Source organism: Rhynchophorus ferrugineus, unplaced genomic scaffold (genome assembly GCF_030347505.1).
Source record: "Rhynchophorus ferrugineus isolate W39M unplaced genomic scaffold, kcgeb_rfMv2 rfM9, whole genome shotgun sequence".
NCBI lineage: Eukaryota > Metazoa > Arthropoda > Insecta > Coleoptera > Curculionidae > Rhynchophorus > Rhynchophorus ferrugineus.
Window position 1 is genome coordinate 15,186,153 of NW_027472588.1, and position 24,717 is coordinate 15,210,869.

The following is a 24,717-nucleotide window of genomic DNA, read 5'->3' on the forward strand; positions in this document are numbered from 1 at the left end:
AGAAGCTATATTCATGACACCAATAATTCTGTGCAGTGTTGCTGAAACACCCGGTTTTATAAGATTTGATAGATTTTATGTCACATAGCTGAGACCCATAAGTATCTATACTAATCCCAGTTTTTCCTTGTTCATACTTAGATTGTTAACATAAAATTTCGAATTTCTTTCAATATCAACTAACATAATAATTATCGTGGTATTTTTTTAAATTTGTCTATGATGTCTATTTATGTCTTTTGATATCTCAAACAATATTGAGGAACAGTCATCGAATCTGACCTGGAAGAAAGCTAGAGAGAATATAAGGGTGTTAAGGGACTAAAACTCTCCCAAAAACATCTCAGTGACATGCTTAAATGAAACATGAAATTAAAGTTCTAAATAACAGGATCAAATTTTCGCTGCATCCGCTATTGATTTATATTGTTCTTTGATTTTGATGAAATTTTGTTGGTGGTGAAAACCTAATAACTTCTCATGAGCCTTTTAAATAGTAGTATAGTAAAGTGCAGTCTTTTAAATAGTAAGGTTTAATAGAGTGTAACATTTTATAATGTTATTTAATTTCATTTCAACAGGAGTGTTTTCACAAACTATTTTAACGAACTTTTAGAATCTTAAGCTTCATTATTGCTGGAGCATGAACAACCAGCAAAGCAGATAACAAGTTCCCAAAATTCATTGATACAAGGAGATCAATAATGTCACAACAACCAGCTTCTAACTTCTAATGATGGCTCACTGCAGCCGCTGAAGGAACGAAGGAAGGAAGTCATCCAACCAGTCTATTCTGAAAATTTCCAAGAATAAAATGATCAATTCTAGGATGAAACAGCAACTATTGGCATTTCTATTGCAATAAAATTTTGACAGAACACGGAATCTCTACGATTCAATGTTTAAAAAAAATTAGACCTTTATAAAAAGTGATGTTTATCCACTAGAATGTAATAGCCAATACCGAACCATATCAAATTTAGAACATAGCTGAAGGCCTATCTCAAATTATCGAAAAATAGAAGAAAAAGGGGCAAAACATGTACCACTAAGCATAATCTATTTATATAAGTGTAAGTATATATGAAACTTAAATAAAAAAAAATAGAAGACAACCGTAAAAATCCCAAATTTGGATTACAAAAGTAAGTTGAAACTCAAGAAACCCAACAAAAGTTATCAATATTAAATTTTCTTAGATTGATTTGTTCGTTTTCGAAGTTTTAGATTCTTTGAAGGCTCTGAAAATTCCGATTAATATTTAAATGTGATAAAGGCAGTCTCTTTAATGGCTCAGAATACTGAAGACTGTTTGATTTTGATCACCAGAAAAAACATTTTCTGGAATATAATTGCGGTTAAAAGTTTTCTATTTTTCATATTTTAATTCACTTAACACGTTATTTCATTAAACCACAGTGTTAGTTATAGTTATATACCCTTATGGTCGTTAAACTGTATCCTACCCCTGGGACAGTCTAAAATAAATTAGAGATCTCAGAAATCTAAGATAGTAGTCCCTAAATAATTCTAATATGGTCACTAATTAATTATCTATATATTAATCGGCTTAGCGAAAGTTTTGCCTTCCTTTTTGAGGAAAAATGGGGCACCTGGAGGTGTGAAATTTGACACGGTCAAAATTTGTATGGTTTGTATTTTTGTGTAAATTGCGCTAAAAATATATAAATTTAAGTAAAACAAAATTCGACAAAATTAAGCAACCAGGACTAGCCGTCATAATGGTAACACAAAATATATTAATAAATATTTTCGGTGTTGCCAGCTCCAAATTTTATACAGTAATTTTGAAAATAAAAATCTGACAATGTACCACAAAATAACGGCAGAAAATTTTGAATCAGAAGACAAATCACTAAATTTTACTTTTGCAATGATAATACAACGGAAAGTCAGAAGATTATTAAGCGAAGTTATTTAATATTACTAGTGTTATTTAAGATTTTGTGTTGCTGAACAGAAAGTAACCGTATTGCTGGAATTACTAAGAATTTTGGTAAGTTTATATAAAAAAGGATTGAGAATAACGTGATCAAATAGAGTTATATTTTACATTTTTGTAGAGAACAAATTAATGTGTTTGTGCATCCAAAGTTAAAATGAATGTTGCAAAGAATATTAACAGTTATAAAAATAGCCTCATAGAATTTTAATTCCACATTTCTTGGTGAGTTGTTAGTTCTCATGTGAGATATAAGACAAATTAGAAACCTTAGAAAGACGAAAGATACAGAAGGCAAATTAAAGATTGGCTATCTGGCAGGGTGAAACCGAAGAGTGGAAATAAGCAAATAACAATACATTCCTTTAATATATTTCTAAATTGTAAAAGACTATTTATTGAAAATCGTTCTCTATTTTAATATACAAACATATATTACTTTATGTATTATTCCATATTTATATTTATAACATAAAAATAAAGAAAGATTATGTATACTTATCTTCGACACCCTGAGCTCTCTCTTATTATACTTTGTTATAATGTTCAATTGTGTAGTAATTTAAACTTGTTGGTTACTGAAACTATAAATAATTCACATATATTTTAATATGTTTTCAAATATATTTCTAATATTATATTGAAAATACTGTAAAAACAGGTTTTAGTAACAAGTAATTTTTAAATTATTCCCTCTATTCTATTATGATTATTATATTCTATTTATTGAGATTATTTAAAATAATAAAGATTATTTTTGCTTTGCTTATATTGAGAAATACTTTAACAGCAGGCTATGTACGGCAGATGACCATAAATATTGTTCAAATAAATCTTATCGCAGGTAAATTCGAGTCGTGCATACACAAAATTCAAAAAAAAAAGAAACGCAAAATGGAAATTAATATAACTCAGGAACATCGACGACCCGCGAAAAAGACGAGAGAACCGAAGAAATGAAAAAACAAGTATATCTGATTTATTTACTGTTTGGTAATTACCACACGAAGAGTAGAATGATAGAGAATTAGCACCTAAAGAAAGGACTACATCAATCCCGATCGACCAGTACCATTGGTCAGCGTCGCTCGCAGGCCACGCCCTCCACTACCTTGGTAACCGACCTTACGTAACGCCCATGGAGGCTTTCAAAATAGGAAGAGGACAGAAACTTGTTTGAGAACGTCAGTTGTTGCGCCGTTACAGTCGCGAGCGTACTAGCTGAGTCTAAGTCCGAAGTTGTCTTTAGTTGTCCACTTCCCACCATTTCATTTAAAAAGCGGAGAACTATTCCTAAGAATATCTTTCCGTTGTCGCGCTAGTGAAAATTACGCAAAAAACATCTAAATATAGAAGCGATTTTTGACCGGTTAACTCGCCTGAAGTGATAAAATCGTTATTGCGCCCTCTTCTAACTCAGTTTTTTATATTTGGTGTGTGTTGGATTTCGATATTTCTTTAGTGTATAGTGGAAACAAAGGTAAATATTAACATTAAGGCTAAAACCTCAACTTTTTATTCACAAAAAGCTCAGGTATTAAAGATTATCCAATCTTGATAAGGGAACTATTGAGCATCTCTTGAAATGCATTACTTTATATGTAGAATAAATTATTCTAATTCGATAGTGGCTAATATATATGTCTAATGACTGAACCTACAAATTACTCAATATAATTATAACTTGCACGTAATAATAAATCCAGTTAATTATTGATTATTATAAGGTACCTACTCTATAGTTACTTTCAATGTAAATAGTTCTATTCTAACTGACACCAACGAATTTTGCATATAAAATTTTAAAATAGATCTAGACTTATTTGCATTTCTCTCACAGAAATTACATTCCCATATATTCACAAATAAGTGGTTAAATTTAATGTATATATCCCAAGAAAATCTTCATTATAACGAAAAAATGGTGGCTGGCCAAGCAATGTGGCATCTACCAGCTTAAGTAATAGTCCTTTGAAGGTAATGAATATGATTAAAGAAAATTCACAGTTTTTCTAAGATGTGGTTCTGTATTGTAAAATTGCAAATACATTTTATTTTATTATATTACAACCGTTCAGTCTTTCAACGCACAAGTGAATCGATTTACAGTTACTATAAATCAATAAGAATCTTCGGTAACTCGTATATATTATTTTAAAATAAAATAATACAGTAAAACTCCCTGTAAATAATATATTTGTTTTTGTCAAATAAATTAAAATGACATGATTAACACTGTATTTTAAGCCTATTACTTGTAAACAGCGAATATTTACTCAAGTTATTAATATAAACAAACTTCAAAGAAATACGATGACATTAATACATCATATCAATTATTGAGATATTTTTGTATATAAAAAATTATGATTGATTAACAAATTAGATATGGTCATTAATAATCAAATTATTGAACACTATATTAATCTTAAGACATTTGTCTTAATTTGATAATTTTCACTAATCTAAGTATAAGATCCACCAATCAACATTGATTGATAACTACGAAATTTGTAAATTGTAATTTATTTTATATCTTCAATGAACCTGCAAAAATATATTGCAATAATATATTCCTTAACTTTAATATAATAATACAACAACCAACAGCTAGTATAACACTAGTTTAGTTTAAAATCAACGAAATATTTTAAATATTATCATTAGTAGTGTAACGATTAGACATAGACAATATTTGTTTAAGCAATTATATGTACTAATTAGAAAAATAAATGGATGAAATAGTCATACGAATATTGCGGCAGTGATTTATTTGGCAACAGAAAGTTTTTTTTTATTAAAGGTAACATATATTACGTATGCCTTTCCAGCTTAAATATGAGCCATAACAATTATTCGCTTAGAATAGATAGAAAAAATTCCAGTGACAAGTAATTAACAGTTTAAATTACTGTTAATTAATATTTTGCTATTTAGCTTTATTACCCGTTTTTGATTTCTTATTTTATTTCCACCTAGTCGTGATTAATTATTTTCTGCTTATGGTTTTTTTGTAATTAACGAATTAAAATAATTTGACTTTAATATAGGTCTAAGTTATCTTAAAAAGAACGTAGAGAAATTCTCATATATCTGATTTCTTTAAACCACTATAATGATGATTAGAGATGACGTGTTAAACCAGTCTAAAATAGATTAATCACTCCTATCGATGTCACATCATCTTGCAGCACCTATACACAGTGGTTTGACGTCCCTTAGTAGCTTCAAGGAGCCATCATTGCCCTGAGTGAAGTATAACAGTAACACCAGAAAGATTGGAAAATGTAGTGCCTAGCAATTCATAGTCAATATTTTGTAGCAAGAGAGCTCATTGACTTTTGTGTGCAATTATGAACCGTTAGCTTTATCTTTTCACCGCATTAATGCACCTAATAAAAATAAAAAATTATATTATTACCACTATATTTCTTTATTATTTCAAAAGTCTTACTATTTATTGAGCACAGTAATATACCGTTTATTAGTCAATCATATCTGTTCTAAATTGCTGATATAAGAAACAGTACTTGAAACATTTACCGACGACACAATCATGAAAAAAAACAGAGGGTTAAAGAAAAAGTACAAATAACAGGATCACAAAGACTCACAAATGGATAAGAGACCAGAAAGTACAGCTTATTCGTAGCTTAAAATCTGTCAATTTTGCGTTGTGGCAAAATGATCAAGATTAGCGTTGGGAACTATCGAATGAAAACAGTCGAAATAGTCGATAGTCAAAGAACTAACACTGTTCGACAAGGTTTGACTGTTTTTTTCTCAATTCGTGATGTTAGACAAATATGTACGAACCCCTTACTGTATAAATTGTGAGAGAGAAAAGGACGGAGATAATTGCTTGGGGCAATTAATATTATATGTGCTTATTTTTACCAATGTTAGTATAGCGAGACGGAAATGTACATATTCCTTCACGTACTAACTTTAAAAAAGAAAAGCAAAAGAATCATTCATTTAAAACGAACTAGAATTACTTTTATATTTGAATGTTCTGTGGATATGTTAAAAGGAATGGAATTTTTCTATGGAATAGAATAATACCCCACAAATGTTTTATCGCATTTTAATATGTTAATTGATATTTTTAAATAATATACTATAACAAATATAGACAATATAAATGTAAAATAACCATAAATACTAAATAAAAATTAAACATATACCTAATCATAGAATAAAAAACTAATTCACGATTAATTAAAAATGATCGCATATTACTCCTAGAGCTTTTTTAAATAAAGCAAATGCTTTATTTATTATTGAACGGAAATGTCGAAAGCGTAATCGAAATTATTATTGCCATATAAAAAGTAAAAAGTATTTTACTATTTATCATTCACTATTTTAATTTTTTTACTCTATTACTTTAACAATCTTAAAAAATATCGTTCCAAAATGCTCCTATATTAATATACAATATACTGCTATTTACAAGCAGACTACCAATACAATCATAAAGCTATATATATTACATATAAATCTATGTAAGAATAAATTGGGTACATTTTTCTCAAGGTCGCGGCTAGGACGACAGAGCCAAAAACGTTAGTAGAACCTTATAAATAGTAACTAAAAGTACACGACTGAAACAGTCCATAGAAAATAGTAACAAAATCAGCCGGACCAAAACTAGTAACTGAAACAGTCACTGGTAAAAATAGTAGTAAAATCAGTCGAACCAAAAATAGCGACTGAAACAGTCGATAGTAAAAATTAGTGAATTACTAAACAGTCGATAGTCGATTTGAATCGGTAGTTCCCTACACTAATCAAGACCTAATAATATTTCCTGAGGGATCCTTGATTCATCAAGAAAACTCAGCAAAATACATGGGCATCCCCACCGATGCTGGATTAAATTAGAAACATTATATTAGACAAAACGAAAAACAAGCAGATCATATTCAAAATCAAAGAACTGTTCTGATTAGTTGGAGAATACTCTTTTAAACTAAGATAAAAAAAGATTGGTTATCAGTCAATTGTAAAGCCTGTTTGAACTTAAACACTACTAACTACGTTCTTCGTCACTATATAACCTACAAAGATCTGCACGATGTTATCGAAGTTGTCAAAGATTTCGTCCTAAAACATGAAATAAGGTTACTAAATCACAGCAACGTGGACAATTTGGGATTAATTTACGAATTATCATACGTATTTATACTGCACTCGTCTTGCTTATGCATTGATGCAAGTAAGACAGGACAATAATAATAAATTAATTTCTTCATTGAGATTGTAGTAAGCATATTTAATATAAGATGTATTAATAAAATTGGTCAACCATAACGGAACATAAGTCTTTGTCTAAATTATACATTCCAAGATGTATTCTCAGTCTTTTGGTGGTCTCTATAGTTTTTTTTATTCTATTAATAAGAGAAACACGTACGTATTACCGTTTTAATAATATTTTGAGAGTTGTACACTGAATATAACAGATAGTCATTAGATTATTAAACTTCATATAATACCAACGAACATATTATGTTAGCGTGGTAAAAGAATTCTAATTCATATTCATCGACGTCGTTTCAAATCCATATCTTATCAGGTAAAACCGCCCGATCATCATCAACAAATATCATCACAAAACACACGGCTAAACATATATTTGATAACGACGAGAAAAAAATGTAATTAACATCCCAATTACGTTGTTATTATTTTTTCTCTTCGCATGATTACTTGTAAAATGAGCGCAATTAAAAAAATATTTACAAAGGAAACATAATCCTGGACGTTATCATGTTTCAAGCGGCAGTAAATCAACCCGGTGTACTGATTAGAAATCATCGTTAATCCGACGACGGGCCTGGGTTAGATTAAAGCCCGATTGAGAATCACTAAACATAGATTAGAAATGGATTATAATGTCATTTAGATATTGGCGGGAAATGATCCCGAATTCAACGTGAACATCGGTGATCTGTGTTTTTCCCGATATCGCGGCTGATTTCAAACCACAGTCGGCAAAGGCGAGTTTTTTTTTATTGTACAAGTAGATACGCAGACGAAGAGTAATCCGAGATACATTCAGAGTTAGAATCGTTTCATTTCTATATTTAGTCTTTATATATTGTTTGGTAAGTCTATACTTGATTTTGTTTAATTTTGTCAGAAATTTGCATATCTTAAGACATCTGGATATAATTTAGAGTGATTGTTTAGATGATTGTCATGGGTCATTGGGTCCATTTGCTTTTCACCGGCTACTCATTGACGATCGTCATTTGATTTTTAACCTTTCCAGAATCGTGCTACAACAATTTCCGACCATGTCGGGTAAATATGATACCGCAAATATGTAACACTTCGATAACTTCTGTAAATTAGGCATGACGTTTTGCGAAGTCATAAAATAAAACTCTTAATAATTTGACCAGTTTGGTTATTATTAGAAAAATATTTTCATTTTAACATTAAATTATTATTTGCGTTTAAATCATTATTTTTACAGTCAGGGCTTAAAAATGTTTCAGTTTCGTCTCGGAGGACATTGCAAATAGGTTTCTTCGATTTACATTATGTTGAATCTCTTTGTTTTTCTTGGATTTTCTTGAATCGTGTCTTTTCTGTTCACAAGACATAAATCTATTGAAGTTGTTACTGTTTTGTGAAAGTTATTTCTATTTTGTTTCCTGTTTTGAACGTTTGACAGTATAACTTCTTGTGCCAAGTTTGGTAATAAAGATCGTCGTCTATTTCGGTCATTACATTTCCAGTTGTGAAAATGTTTAGTATATATGTCATCTTCATAATCTTCTAGTTGTACGAATACATGGAATACGCTGCAGGTCCTGGGGGGAAACGAAGGTACCCCCACGTAAATAAATTCAATTTTTTCGTCGCAAATTTCAACTAAATTCAATTATTTATTAAAATTATTTCTAGGATTATCTGGAAAGAAAATAGAATAAAAGACATTAAGGAAATTATTACAATGAAACCGTATCTGTGATACCTAAAATACTCCGCTCGGTCACGAAAAAGTTAATTCAAATGTGTAGGTATTTAATCCATATTTCATCCACTATCACTTATCGCTGTAAGAAAGCCTTTTTCTTTTGTTTGAATGTTCGAAATATCGCTCTGAATATTATTGTTTTTGGTTTGGTGTAGAAAAACCCGATACTTGAAGATATACTTAAAGATATCCTGTAATATCTCTAAGCTGTTAACTACCTCACGCAACTTCTGTTTTTTAGTTTATCGAATTATGTACTATTTTGAACTACCAGAAGTTTCAGAGTCATCATTCGGTAATAGCGGTTGTAATCCTCAAGTCTGTAATCCTCAATCATTTTCAGGTTTATCTCTAAACACGTTTTTTCAATAGATGATCAAATTTTATTTATTCAAAGTATTTGCGATTTGATTCTATACATTTCTCCCATCTCAGACAATTTATAAATGGCATTCCAAATGGACAGTTTATCGTTTAAGTTAAACCATTCATCGAGCAATTATTTAACTGTAAGCGCGTACCCCCTCGATGCAAAAAGGTCGTAGTCAAATGTAGTGAGGTCTGTAGACTAGAGCAGCTGCGATACAACTTCCCATCCAAGTGATTTTAAAACTTCTTTGACAAGTTTTTCTGTATGAAACTGCACGTTATCATGTTGCAAAATTACCTTATAATGTTTGGGCGTGTTCTCAACGTTTTTGAATCAATAGACTGTTCAAACTGATCATTAGCCAGTAGCGATCAGTAATAACTCTTTCTCCAGTTTTCAACAGTTCATAATATAAAGCCCCTCACAGCATCTTGACCTTGCGGTCAATAGACCGACTTCATCAACTGATCTTTCATCACCCGTTGCTATTCTGTGCAGATATTACTTTTGGCGGAAAGTAATTTGTCTAGTTTAATGTCAATAGAATAAAATGATGTATATGGTTATATTATGGCCAGTGAGATCTATTATTTAACTTCCTAAAGGTAATTACCGACACCTGGTTATTTTTTAACATATTTCAGGCAACTAAATTATTTTTGTTCCATTGTTTTGAAAAGAACATATGTTTTTGCATTAAAACTACTATAACTTACAAACTAATGGTTAAAGTAACATTAAATTTTTACACGTATCGTAAGGATTAGTACTTTTATGTAATATTATAACATACAATATTATACATATATAAAAATGTCTGATCTGACTAATAAAATATATTTGATTTGTAATCTTATCTTAATTTCATTATATTTATATTCATCACTAGAATTATAATAACTTTTATAACTTGAACAATCCTGGTGATAGAAAGCTGTTCCAATATGAACTTCAGTGTAAAATATTTTTCTTATCAACATTTAGGATTATCAATCGATACAAACAATAAAGATACAATATTAATGAATGCATATGATAGAACATGACTGACGATTTAAGCGTTTCCATTTAAGTCTTTTTTTGCAACATTGGTTATGTTTTAGAATTATTTTAGCGTTTGAACAACATTTTATCTTATTTGTATTTTATAATGTTACAAATGATGATTTTATTCATTTGAAGCTGTTTCTATAATATACAAGATTGTTTCATTGAACATATTATATAACCTGAGTTTCAATCCATTAATTTTTTTGTGATGTTGATGCATATCTAGGTAAACTTTAGGAAATATTACGCTTGATTATTCTGCAGTATTTTTGTTCGGCGGCAACTTATAGATATGTACAGGCTGTACAGACAATATTACAGATCAAATTCTATTTTAATATAATTGAAGCTGTTTAATCCAGAAATTTGAATATTTGTATCTCGTAACTAGACAAAATAGGCTTTTTTATTGCACATGCAGATCGTTATCAGTAATGCTCTATACTAGCTTGAAATTGTAATTAAATTGTTTGTTAGTATTTACTTAATTTTCGTCCACAAATTTTGTCTTTGATGATCTTCTGAATTACGCTATATTTATTCAAATGTCCATAACACACCCTGCATGGAATAGTTCCCCAAGTGTTGGGTTCCCCAAAATCAAATAGCTTACTTCAGCTGCAAGCTTCGGCGCAAATTTCAGTAGATTAGGTTAGTTCTCCAAGCTGAATTGTGATACTGACGCTAGGATTCCACAAACTAGGAATATTTTCCTAACATGGATGTTTCCTAACTCAAACAGTTATGAATGAATCTCTATTTAAATTCGTGAAACTTTTTCTATAACAATTTCTCTCGCATTATATATTTAAACCTTATCAGTATTAATTCAACTTTCATTTTTATTTTCACCTAGATAAACGTAATTTAATAATATTATTCCGTTAACGGTTTAAAAATGATAATATTCAACTATATATCATACCAGTATGTAAATATTTATCATAAATTCTAAGTACTTTGAATTGCATTATATAGTCCATATCCTTCTACACCCCTTCTACCAAGAATTTGATTTAAAAATCAACAAAAGCGATTAATTATAATAATGAAAATTATAAATCATTTAAGAAGCGGTACCCGAATCTATAATGGATATGTTTCATTCATGAGTTAATACAAGGTTATGTTGAAAATTATTCAAATTTTATTTAGTTTTATGGTTAGTGCTAGACGAGAATAACCTAGGGACCGTCAAATTTAAGCAATTTTATTAGAAAAACACATTGTTACTGACGCAGGTCTATGTACATTTGTAATGCTAGAAAGTAAACTTTAAAAAATAATGCTAGTATATAATCTGATATATGTATTATTTTATACCGCATAGTCGAGCATCATTTTATATTTACAAGAAATATTATAAACGATGAAAGAGATAATTATTTCTTAAATATTAGTAATACTATAAAACCCTTGAATACTAAATATGGAAATAAACATTTTATAACTGAATTTTAACGTTTTTAAATTCTGTGCTGTACGGCCCAATCATAATAACATATATTCCTACATTATGTTGTTTGCTTAGTGCGTTAGTTGCGATATGGGTAGTACAATCTTAATTTATAAATTAATTTATTACTACTATTCTGCGTTCCTGTGCTTTGGTTCGCTTTAATCGTTTAGCTTATTCATTTGGTTTTAGCGCGAAATCTTGGATCACTTCGTGTATCCATTTGATTTCGAGGTCATGGTGCAGTTCTTCGTTGGTAATTAATCGTAGAACTTTTGTTGCGTTGGATTACTAATTGGTTTGATGTTTTAGTGCAACCCCATAGGTCCTAATACGCTTTATGATTCACTGAAAAACTAATTTCTTTGATTTTAGGTAAAGTTAAGAATATCTTCCTATTAAGCTGTACAGTTGCTTGACTTTGAGTCTAATCGGCTCTACTTTTTGTCTGACCTGATATTTCCAGTTCAACCTACCATCAAGATATATTCCGAGATATTTAGCTGATTCTGCTTGAGTAATCGGGCATCTGTCAAGTGATATAATTAACTTTTTGTCAATTCGCCGCAACGCAGAATGAACATGGACCTATTTGGAGCTATTAAGTTGTATTTTCCAGTCTCTAGTCCATTTCTAGATCTTATTCACCGCCACTTATACATATCCATAGCGTTAGTCAGATACATTTTTTGCCAATATAACTGTGTCGTCAGCAAATGATCCCAGTATTGTTTCTTTTGTTGTTGGGATATCAGCAGTATAGAGCAGATATAAAAATGGCCCACACTTCAATGTGGAACTCCAGCGGAAATAGGTTTAAGTGTTGAGAATGTACCTTCATGCGATACTCTAAATTTTCTTTCGAAATGATATGATTCCAGCAGTCGACAGATGTCAAATTCCGCGGTAGCAATTTGCTCATTTTGTAGATTAATCCCAAATGCCATACCTGTTCAAAAACTTGCGAGACATCCAAGAATATTGCAGGGTAGTATTTCTTTTCTTCGAATGCCTTTTCAACAACCGCTGCTACTCTGTGCACTTGGTCGATTGTCGAATGGTGATTCCAAAATCTAAACTGGAAATCTGGTATTTCTATAAATGTTTTATTGCGTTTTAACAATAATTCTGAAATAATTTTGATATCGGAGGTAGCATCGAAATAGGCCTGTAAAATTCAACTTATTCTGTCAGTTTGTCAAATTTTTTAAGTATAATTATTCGAGCAACTTTAAGACATTCCGGAACATGGTTCAGTCTCAAACAGGCATTGAATATATATGTATGTGAGATTTGAGGATGGACACGTGGTAGAATTATAGAAACTAACGGGATTATTTATGGTTTATTCGAGTGATTAAGAATTTACAGTCGACGACATGGCTACTCGAGGGAGCCCGGAGAAAAAGAGATCTCCGAAATCTGTGCCGGGGTTTTTATAGGTCAGCTCAATTATTGGGTCCTCGATTGAGGGCGGGACTTGGGTGTTTTCTCTGTTAGTGTTGGGAATTCAGTAATTCTATAAAATCCTTTTGTCTCCTGGGGAATACCAAAATACTACTTACAAAGACCAATTCATATTGTTGTTATCGCTAATTGTTCTAATACAGGATGGATGCTCACATGTATGTGTTTTCGTGGCAGCTCTTTTAACAACCCAAGTGAAATATTATCAATTACTCGAACCTATTTAGGATTAAGGTTGTTGTCAATTTCTGTGACATCTTCCGTTGGAGAAATAAGCTTTACAGCTACATTGAGCTGATAAACAGGATTTATGACTATTGTAGATTCTATATCATTAACTAAATGTTCTGCGAATAATTCAGTCCTTTCATCATTCATGTCAATTCGCCTCAACGCAGAATGAACATGGACATATTTGGAGCTATTAAGCTGTATTTTCCAGTCCTTAGTCGATTTGTAGATCTTCTTGACCTCTACTTATACATATCATTCATCATGAGAAATAAGCTTTACAGCTACATTGAGCTGATAAACAGGATTTATGACTATTGTAGATTCTATATCATTAACTAAATGTTCTGCGAATAATTCAGTCCTTTCATCATTCATGTCAATTCGCCTCAACGCAGAATGAACATGGATAGATTTGGAACTATTAAGCTGTATTTTCCAGTCTCCATTTGTAGATCTTCTTGACCGCTACTTATACATATCATTCATCATGAGAAATAAGGTTTACAGCTACATTGAACTGATAAACAGGATTTATGACTATTGTAAACTATATATCATTAACTAATTGCTCTGCGAATTCAGTCCTTTCATCGCGGCGTCGAACCCATTCATTTTGGTCATTTTTAATAGGCGGTACTCTAATAATTGGTCTTTTAAATCTCCGAGTTGCTTTCCATAGCAAGTAATCTTTGTCTGCTTCCGGGATTAATTTACTTACATATTTCTCGAACCAAATATTTTTATACTCTTTAGTCTTTGATTTGTCTTATTACTAATTCTATTAAATATTATTTTGCCTACCGCATTTCTGGTTCTGTGCCTCTAGATACTCTTCTAGCTTTTCGTTTTTCTTTTATCAAATCCCTAATTTTAAGGAGGTAATTTACCTTATATTCTGATTTCTCTCTTGATGTCGAGGAATCTTCTTTTGCAATTAAATTATATTTCGGGTTATAGTTTTGAGTGTTATGTTTAAACTGATCTGTTCCTGATTATAAGTGTATAAGAATCATGGAAAGCTGTAGAACATTATGAAAAATATTTTGAATAACATATGTTTTACCAATGTTTTCCAATAAATGACATCTTAAAGTGAAAAATGATATTTTGATCATTTTTATACATGAATCTAATATTTAAATAGCTAACTATAAAAACCTAATTGTACTATAATGTCCTTTATGGATCGATGATTCAGTTAAATCTTCGAAACAATTTCGAAGAACTGTCCATATTTCATTAAGTTGCAAAATCAGCATGACTTCAAAAATAGATCCTAATTAAATTGGCAAATTTTCTAATACTCTGTCATCGAATGAGTTACAAACATTTATATCTCTTAATAACATTAATAAACAAAAAATAACGTTTTAACACCAGTATCCTAATAGAGCTTGTATTATTTTTAATTAATTAGCACTTACCGAAACTTAACGAAAATTAAATAAATCGGACAGCAGTCAATCAATCAAGAGACGTACAAAATGTTTGTCGTGTTAAATAATTCAGACGTATTGTCGTCGCTAATTTACAACAATTAGATACCAATCGGTCACTATTGAGTTTAAATTTTCACGTTTTTTTAAAAATAGATTTTCATATTTACATTTAATGTAACCTAATATCGTCAAAAATGACGCAAACTGAATGGGAAGCTATAGGAAATATAGAATCTAAGAAAAGTTTTGCTTTGTCACATTCTTCTAGGGCTTGGCTGGGCTGAGTTTTAAAATATATTTATTTTAAGAATTATTTATGACATTTATTTTACAAGATTATTATACGGGGTTATATATTTTCCTCTTTACCAACTAGAGTTTACTTGAAAAAAAGTTTTAAAGCATGTAATCAATAGCAGTCTTAAGAAATAGCATTAAAACAAGACTTATTATCCATATTATATAATATTTGTTGATATTGAAGAATAAGCAGAGGTCGCATATAACTAAATGGGATAGGATAGGGAAGATCAATGGCAATTACCTTTTGTTTTAATATACTTATTTCTCAAGATTTCACAATGTAATGTAAGATTTTGAAATTGAAAATCATTTTTACCAGCATTTAATATGAGTTGTAAATGTAACCAAACTTTACTGTTCAGACTAAGCAAGAATCCCATTGATAGCTAATCACAAATTATGGTTTTCTTGTGACTATGACTGTATTATGGTTGCAATTTTGATGAATGGATACGATTTTTTTTTAAATTTATTTATTACGTTTTTACTAGTCGTTCCAGACTAACCTGCTATTTGTTTTTTTTTCCAATTAACCAATATATTCCCCTATATTTTAACTCCAATTATTTCCGTTTCTTTTTTACATGTTCCTTCCACCGAAGTTTTGCATCAAGATTCATTCCTAGATACTTAGGACTGTTGCTATATGGAATGACACTATTATTTATTGTTATTGGTACTTGTGTGATCTGATTATACGTGAACTGCACATACACTTATCTACTTTCGTTAATTTTGATATTCCAGGTTTGGATCCTGCACTTGCCTATTTTCGTGTGAAGTATTCGCTATTATTTCCGACAGAAAAAAGAATAGCAGTGTCATCAGCAATTATAGCCATTGTGGTTTTTTATTTGTGGTATATCACATGTGTAGAGTAGGTAAAGAATTGGTCCCTTTACACCTCCTTGTACTACACCTGATTTAGCTTCTTTTATTATAGCGTAGCCTTCCTCTTGTACTAAAAATCTCTGTACATCCTCTAGTAGTTAACTCTGAATACTCTTGCTGTAATGTAAGATTTCAATAGTTCAGTGTATTGTTTCGGTAACCTTTTCTTATACAGATACGATAAGGCCGTCATGCCACTTTATCCAAGGCTTGTGCAACATCTGAGAATATAGCTGAACATAAATGTTTACCTTCATAGGCTTTTTCACTTACATCTAATGTTCTATGCACCTAATCAATCGTCGAATATTTGTTTGCAATCCAAATTGAGGTGTAGGTTTTAGGTCGATTCATTACATTGATATTGCTTAATGCGGCTTATAGAATATTATTTCACATGATATGTGAAACAATCACATTGTCATAGGGGATTAAAAAATGATGTTTTGATATTGATTATTATTTATTATTATTGCATTATTTTTTATTATATTTTCATGATTTAAGCATATTTTACGAAAATGATATTATGGAAGCTTCATTTTGTAAATAATGTTATCTTTATATCTACCATATATCTACCAGATTTATATTTTAATCCTAAAGATGCAAAAGACATTAATGGATTTATTGTTTTTCGACATATTCTCCATGTTGATAGTTATTCTTCCCCAGGCGCCGAAAGCATTGGTAACATAATTTATTCTTGTGGAAATAAAAGATCATTTGGTGCCAAATCAGGCCTGTACGGAGGATGATTTAATCAATTGGACCATTTGGCCAATCAAATAAGTGGTTGATATGCTTTTTGCCGCACCTTTTTTCGACATGATATTTCTGGTAAACAGATGGTTGTGTACCATTCAGAGTTAATCCTTCTACGTTGCTCTGAAAGCACGGTTGCAATATGTCCAGTTATTCCAAAGAAACGGGATCATTTGCTTCGAAGTTGCTTCAAAATTCTTTGGCTGGTCTTGGAAGTTCGTTGTTCTGTTTAAGGCTCATAGGCATATCTTCAAGATTCTTCACTTGTGCAGATGTTGTTCGCAGTTTTTGACCATCATTATTCATTTCTTGGCATATCTTTTATCACTAAGACAACGTTGATAAATCACTAACTTATCTAGACAGTAAAATCGTTGTTTTGTCCAAGGCTCATAGGCATATAAGACCTCTTCACCTGTGCAGATATTGACCTCAGTTTTTGATGCACCATTATTCAGTTCTTGACATATTTTTTCACTAAGCCAACGTTGATAAAGCACTAATTTGACTGGACATTTACTGAAACAGGACTTAAAATATAAATACCAAGCCCCATAGAATTTTCTATGAACTATTATTAGAGACTTGCGACTTTAACAGGTCAATTGAAAAGTCCCCGACCTACCATAGTAAAACACATTTTATTGACAAAATTAGACTTTTCTTATTACACATAATTCCCTTCAAGGGTGATATACTGATTATGGCGACCCTCCAACTTCAACAAAACTACGAACAAATAAAACAACAACTCCAACAAAAATGGCGTTACCATTTTTGTAGTGCGATTTGTCCTTTGCTTCAAAATAGACCTCAGTTTCGTCGATTACATCTTCATTCGACGAAAATTTGTTCCCAGCGATCATTCTTTTGAGATCTGAGAACAGGGAATAGTCGCTTAGGGCCACATCTGGAGAATACAGTGGATAGGACAGCAATTCGTAGCTCAATTCAACCAATTTGAAACGGTATGTGACACGGTGCATTGTCTTGATCAAGCAGCACTTTCTTTTTCTTCAAATGCGGCCGTTTTTCAGCGATTTCATCCTGTTGAGTCCAAAAACGCTATGTGATGGACGATGGTCCTACATTTTTCAATGTAACCAATGAAAATTATTCCATGCGCATACCAAAATACAGACGCCATAACCTTGCCAGCCGACTGTTGCGTTTTCCCACACTGTGGAGCGGGTTCATCGTGTGCACTCCACTCAGACGATTATCGAATTGACATTGGAGTGAAATTATGGACCCATGTTTCATCCAGTGTCACATATCGACGCAAAAACTCGGGTTTATTACCCTAGATCATCTTCAATCACTGTTCAGAATCATCAAGTCGTCTTTGTTTTTGGTCAAAAGTGAATGATATGATGTACACGTTCAGTTGCTATATTTAATATTTAGAGTGTCTGCTATTTCATTCAATTTTAAATTACGGTCATTCAAAATCATTTTGTGGATTTTTTAAATGTTTTCGTAGATATGAACCTCTTTTGGGCGTCCACTGCGTTCACCGTCTTCGGTGCTCATTTCACCACTTCTAAACATAGCATACCAATCCTTGAGTGTCCGGAAATCCGACATCAAGCCAAGTTTTTGCTTGAACTGTATTTTTTCACTTCGCGATATTTTATCAACGCGCGAAATTCATTTTTACCCATTTTTTTCACATTAACAAAAGTTGTTTTGCTCAAAATACTATAATTCACAAACTAATGATCCGACAGCTGTCTAATTTATATACGCATCTTTTGAGGGTTAGGGCTAACTAAAAAACATATAGATTTAATTCTAGTAGCGCCATATATCTGTCAGGCCGGGAACTTTTCAATTGACCTGTTAAAACTCTTCATTGAGAAAAACTGAAATTACTTTTTTCCACAAGATATACAATATATTTTAATGCGAATTGCGTGTTGCATATGGTTAATTTTTTATTATGGGTATTTCATTTTTTTTTAATTATGATATATATCTTGTTCCCAACACTAATGGTGTTCTCTTCAAGAGTATATTGATCAGCTGGTGCCATCTCCTAACTATGTCTATATTAAATAATAATTACATTGCTAAACTCGTATTGAATTGATTACGATGGGTCCTAACAAACAGCACCAATGATTCGAAATATGTGTACCCGTTCAATTAAGATCAGATCGTTGTCAGAGTGTGATTTTATCGTATTAACGCCACCCGCTTAATTGGCTGTGCCTTGTTTTATTCGAAATTCAGTAATAGTACCAAATCAAGATATTTGCCTTTACACTTTACGCATGTTGACTTAAACGGTTAGACGTCGATACGTTGTTGTTTTGCAACACTTGCCATATTTGAAGTGTCAATTTTCGATTTCAGGCGTTTATTTTCAGCTCCATTGAAATGTAAATCGATGCAAATCATATAGCAATAACTACCAGCTGTCAAATGTCGTCGATTTCTTAATTCAGCAGTTATTTATGTAGATATCCCACGACGTACCGCATACATACAAACTAGATATTATATTTAAAACATATACACACGCCCTTCTTTGAATTTAAAACGATTTAATTTTTTTTTGTTTAAAACAGCCAACGATGCCTATCGATACATAACAATAAGGTCGTTACATACAAATCAGAATAGTTGAAGTTTAAGGTTATCTCGCAGTTTAAACAAAAATGTGTATTATTACCCTCCTTTATAATTTTATGTAATTATATCATCGTTAAATATGGATATCTTGATAGGATAACTGTCTAAATAAGGTCAGTCTTCTTCTAAGATTTGGATGACTGCCGAAAGTTGCGATACAAAGTAAAATAATTAATGGCTATTCTATAAGACATTCCTGGCATTTTTAATAATTTACCCCAACAAGTAGTGTGAACAGAACAGTAGTTGATCAAAATTGTGAACAGAAGCATCTCCGTCGCAGGGACTACTAGAGTTGTGTACGAAAATTGAAATTATATCATTGGGTTTGTGGATGAAGAACGCTCTATTTACTACACATTAAATAATCCCATCTTCAATTGTTGGCTAACTTTCTTCCGTCATGTGAAGCTTCATATATGTCCTTCTTCATCAACTGCACCAAAGAAAAATCGAACCTACTGGACGCTATTGATAATTTTAAACGCAGTATTATTCAAGTTGGAAACAATATTCATAAAATCGTTAGTGAAGCATCAGATATAAATCATGAGCCACCAGAAAACAAACGCAACCGTCCAGGTAACAGTAATTTTGATCACAGAATTTCTGCTTGAGAGGTGTGTGATGCTATAATAAATTGTACAAAAGATCGAATTCATTTTAAAGAGCATCTTTAAAAACCTTTAAAAGTATTGTGGTGAATTTCCTGCAGGAAGAATAAAGGATAAACTCGCTTCCGTTATGTTCCTTTTATCCCACATTTGATAAAGAACGATTATAAATTAAGCTGTCAGTTATTTAGTGAAGAAATGATTGCAGAAATGGTAGTGCACCGCTTCTAAAATGTAACAAAAAAAATAACAAACAATCTAGGAGCCAAGTTGATGCAGACTAGACAATTAGTAGAAATCGTGGTACCAACTCCCATGACAAAACCAGAGGCCGAAAGGCATTTCTCAATAGTAAGGCGCAGCAAAATTTTTGTTTTGGAAAATTAAAGCCCATCTTAAAATATGCGGGTCTTATTTCTTACATTCTACTTATTGTCTGCTATTGTTTTTTTATCATTTTTTCTTTTAAGATGAGGATATATTGAGAAAGAGAGAGAGAGATAAGATTGTCTTTTTCAAAGTTTTGGATGACTGTGGAAAGTTCCTTCATGTTATTCTGTTATTAACTCTTCTAATTTAATTTTCCTTTCCATGTTTCATGAAGCAAATTCCTTTTCAATTCAACCAAAATACATTTTTATTTATTCACTTCTGAAATAAATAAGTTATGAAACGTATAGGTTTTAAAACGATTTATAACTTGCTCGATAACTACTTATTTTAATGGAAAGAACACCCATTCATTACATCTCACAGTTAATCTAAACGTACTGTTTTTTTATAGTCGTGTATCATGCTCACTCCATCATTCTACCTATTCTCTCTCTTGAGAAAACGAACGAGTTTGTACCTTCATCCGCTAGCTTGTCCTTCTTAATCGTCTAAACTCCAAAGTTTTTACCCAAATTTACACATATACATTCATAAACCCTGGATTGTACGTTTCTGCCAAATTCCCGTAGCCTTGCACTGCGATGTTTGTACTAGAAAAGACTATGGACGATGTATAAGTAATGGATGTTTGCTAATTCTAATAGTTCATGACAAAGGTACTTTGGGGATCTTCAATTTAAACGAATACTTCGAGTAACAGCGAGACGGTTTTCAATCCAACGTCAACCTGCCTTCTTTTCTTATAAGGTACTGACAAGTTAATTTCGGTTAATTGAATGAATCCGAAATCCTACCAATTGCGCCAGTTATGAACAAGTAGGATATAAAACAAAATATTTAAAGGATAGAAATTGCGTTTTTACGGATAACTGGAAACGGATAATACTGCTGAACATATCTTGTTTTAATATAAACGAAGCCCTTAACTCTAAACACTTCATTACTTTACATCTATTCACTTCACATCTACAGTCTATCCATTTAGGACATCAAACCGTTGCAATGTTACAATATCATTTATTTTAATATTATAGTGCATTGTTCACTGCTACTTTGGATAGACTATAGACTAAACACGCTGTTGTTTACTGAACAACCAGATCCGTATGAGTCGCGTTATATATAAATATTTTTTATTAATTACAGCGTACATTAGACAGATTACTTCAATATTAATTTACGAATTAATTTATTACTACTATTATGTTGTACTTGCATCAATACAAAAGCAAGGCGAGTATAGGATGAAAAAACATCAAATCGTATTTCCAAAGTTAAAATAAAACTAAAGTTAAAAATAACACTTACACACTTTTCAAGTTCATGTAGTTTGGTTTGCTTCATCCTTCAGATGTCCTTCGTGTTATCCTGTAACTGTATTGCTTTAGTAACAATATGCATATAATTTATGAAATGTTTTAATTAAAATGTTTTTATTATTTATTATTATTAATATTTATTATTGTTTTTCTTATTTATACAACTAATATTCCACTATTGTGTCTGTATTTATTGTCTCTTATCTTTCAATTATGTATGTTTCTCTTCTAAATTGAAAACTGTTATGGTGTAAAAAGTAATTCCACCAAGATCCTCAATCAATGCACAATCGAGAAATCTATCCACAGACGCAGATTGTGGTAGTTTAAACTGTTGAATAAATAGTGAATTGTTAACATTTCGATAGAAAATTACCTTCTGAAGGGAAGATACAATAATCAGTTCCAAACTGAATCAATTAGAAACTAAAAGACCATGACTTCGTCATGAAGTGTTTGTTTGTGAAAATAAACCTAAAAATTAGACGGTCCTTACATCGAGAAAATTTCTTTAACTTAAGTTTCGTTGAGTGAAAGAAAAAGTTGTTTAAATTTATGCAAAATATATATGTATTTCGACACTGAAATGTGTTTGAATGTATGCTAGATATATTGCCTTTTAAAAAATTAATGAGACTACATAAATATTAATTTTTAATTTCAAAAAAGTACTAGTATTCTTTTAGTAATATATTTATTTCTTTTAATTTTATTAATTAGCGATTTGTATACCATAAAGATTTGAATGTCATAAATAATATGGCTTATTATTTGATATTGTAATTATGATTCAATACTAAATAACTATTACATTTAATAGTTTCGTAATATATTATATCATACAATATACCCATGTTTCTTAATTTAAATGGTCAAGTTTTTTATATATAAAATTCACCGTCGCCTTGCATTCTATTGGAATAAAGTGTCGCAAAACCAAAGCAATTTGCTCTCGGTTGCAGGCAGTTTTCTCCAATCCCATCGAGCTATGAACGAGGGCTGAAGACCATCTGACGCCGCCACCACCGCCCACCACGATGCTGTCGGCCGGAATGGGCTACGGAGCCGCCCCCGGAACCGTATCGGTCACCACGCCCTCCTATTCGCCACCGCCTCCAGCTAGGCACAGTCCGTTACCCAGCTTCGGTTTCACCCAGGAGCAAGTTGCTTGTGTCTGTGAGGTAAGTACTGAGGAAATAGACAGAATGTTATTTAGAGTTCAAAAAAAATTTGCCTGACATTTTTGTCAACATAAAAAATTTAGAATATAAACAAATATCAAAGGATTTTGTAGAGAATGTTCGTAATCACCACTAACTTGTCTTATAATTCAAGATCAATAGGGTTCTATAGATTCATATGTTTTTGAAATGGTAGTTATATATGTAATTTTATAGATAACTAAAATTGTTTCATCGTCCATCATTACACGCTTGTTACATTTCTGATATTTATATTTTTAGCCCACCCTCTAGCTTCTTATTTACGTATACTCTGGTATGCAGTAATAGTTAGGTAACAGTTAAAATGCTGTCTGTTAGACAAAGTTTTTCTTTTGGATCTCAACAAGTAGATGCCAACTTCTGGCGCATAACTCAATAGCTGTAACAAAACTGATTCGCTATTAGACTCTTGTTTTATTACTCTTGAGATTATGATAGTAGGTTCAAATCGCATAGCAGAATATTTCTAAATACATTATCTCACTGTAAATGACATCTCTTATATACAGAACTGGGCAAAATAAATATTTTACTTTAAAAAAATACAAATTACAAAATACTCGCAAGTATTTAAAAAAACGATATAAAGTCAGGTCTTAGGTTATTTAAATAGTACAGTTCATAAATTTCATAAAGACATCATAACGGTTGACATTCTACATCCCGATATTGACCTCACACCTTGCCAAAAGTATTAGTTCATTATATTTTTTGATGACAAGATATTGGTGTATGAATCTATATTCAGACCTATTTGTTTAAACGAATAAGACCATATGGACAAAGTTGGCACGCCTACAATGGCAGCAAATCTTAAAAGTCGCTCTTAACAGGTTAATAAAAAATTCCCCGACACGACTCCTGACCCCTGACACGTAGATGGCGCTACTAGAATTAAATCCAAATGTTTTTTGTTAGCCCTAACCCTCAAAAGATGCATGTATAAATTTTGAGTGAAGCAAATTTTGTTATTGCGAAAAAAGTGGAAAAAAAGGAATTTGCGTGTTGACAAAATATTGCTTTTTGAAGGGAAAAAATACAGTTGAAGCTAAAACTTGGCATAATGCCGAATTTCCTGACACTGCCCTAGGAAAATCAACCATCAAGGATTCGTATGCTAAGTTAAGACGTGGCGAAATGAGAACCGAAGACGGTGAACGCAGTGGACGACCAAAAGAAGTTGTTACCGACGAAAATATTAAAAAATCCACAAAATGATTTTGAACGACCATAAATTGAAATTGAATGAAGTAGCAGACGCTCCAAAGATATCAACTGAACGTGTACATCTTATCATTCACGAATATTTGGGTATGAGAAAGCTCTATGCAAAGTGGGTGCCGCGCGGGCTCACTTTTGACCAAAAACAACGATGAGTTGATGATTCGGGGCAGGGTTTGAAGAGGATCAAGCGTAATAAATCTGAGATTTTTCGTCGATATGTGACAATGGATGAAACGTGGCTCCATCGTTTCACTACGAAGTCCAACTGACTGTCATCCGAGTGGACTACACATGATGAAACCGTTCTAAAGTGTGGGCACCAGATGGCTGGCAAGGTTACTTGTGACTACCTTGAAAAAGGAAGGGCCATCAACA

General features: G+C 31.6%; 1 protein-coding gene across 2 annotated transcripts in view; it reads left to right on the forward strand.

The window, feature by feature from the left end:
• Positions 1-3,141: 3,141 nt before the first annotated feature.
• The window catches only part of LOC143203193 (protein sine oculis), a 76,030-nt gene continuing 54,454 nt past the window's right edge, over positions 3,142-24,717 (forward strand). Inside the window, exons 1-2 of one of the 2 annotated variants that reach the window (XM_076415327.1) lie at positions 3,142-3,443; positions 22,858-23,076. In XM_076415327.1, coding sequence (XP_076271442.1) covers positions 22,933-23,076 — 144 coding nt within the window. In that variant the 5' untranslated portion in view covers positions 3,142-3,443; positions 22,858-22,932. Of the gene's footprint in view, positions 3,444-8,055; positions 8,077-22,857; positions 23,077-24,717 lie in introns of those variants that run through there. The other variant, XM_076415328.1, reaches the window with a different exon arrangement.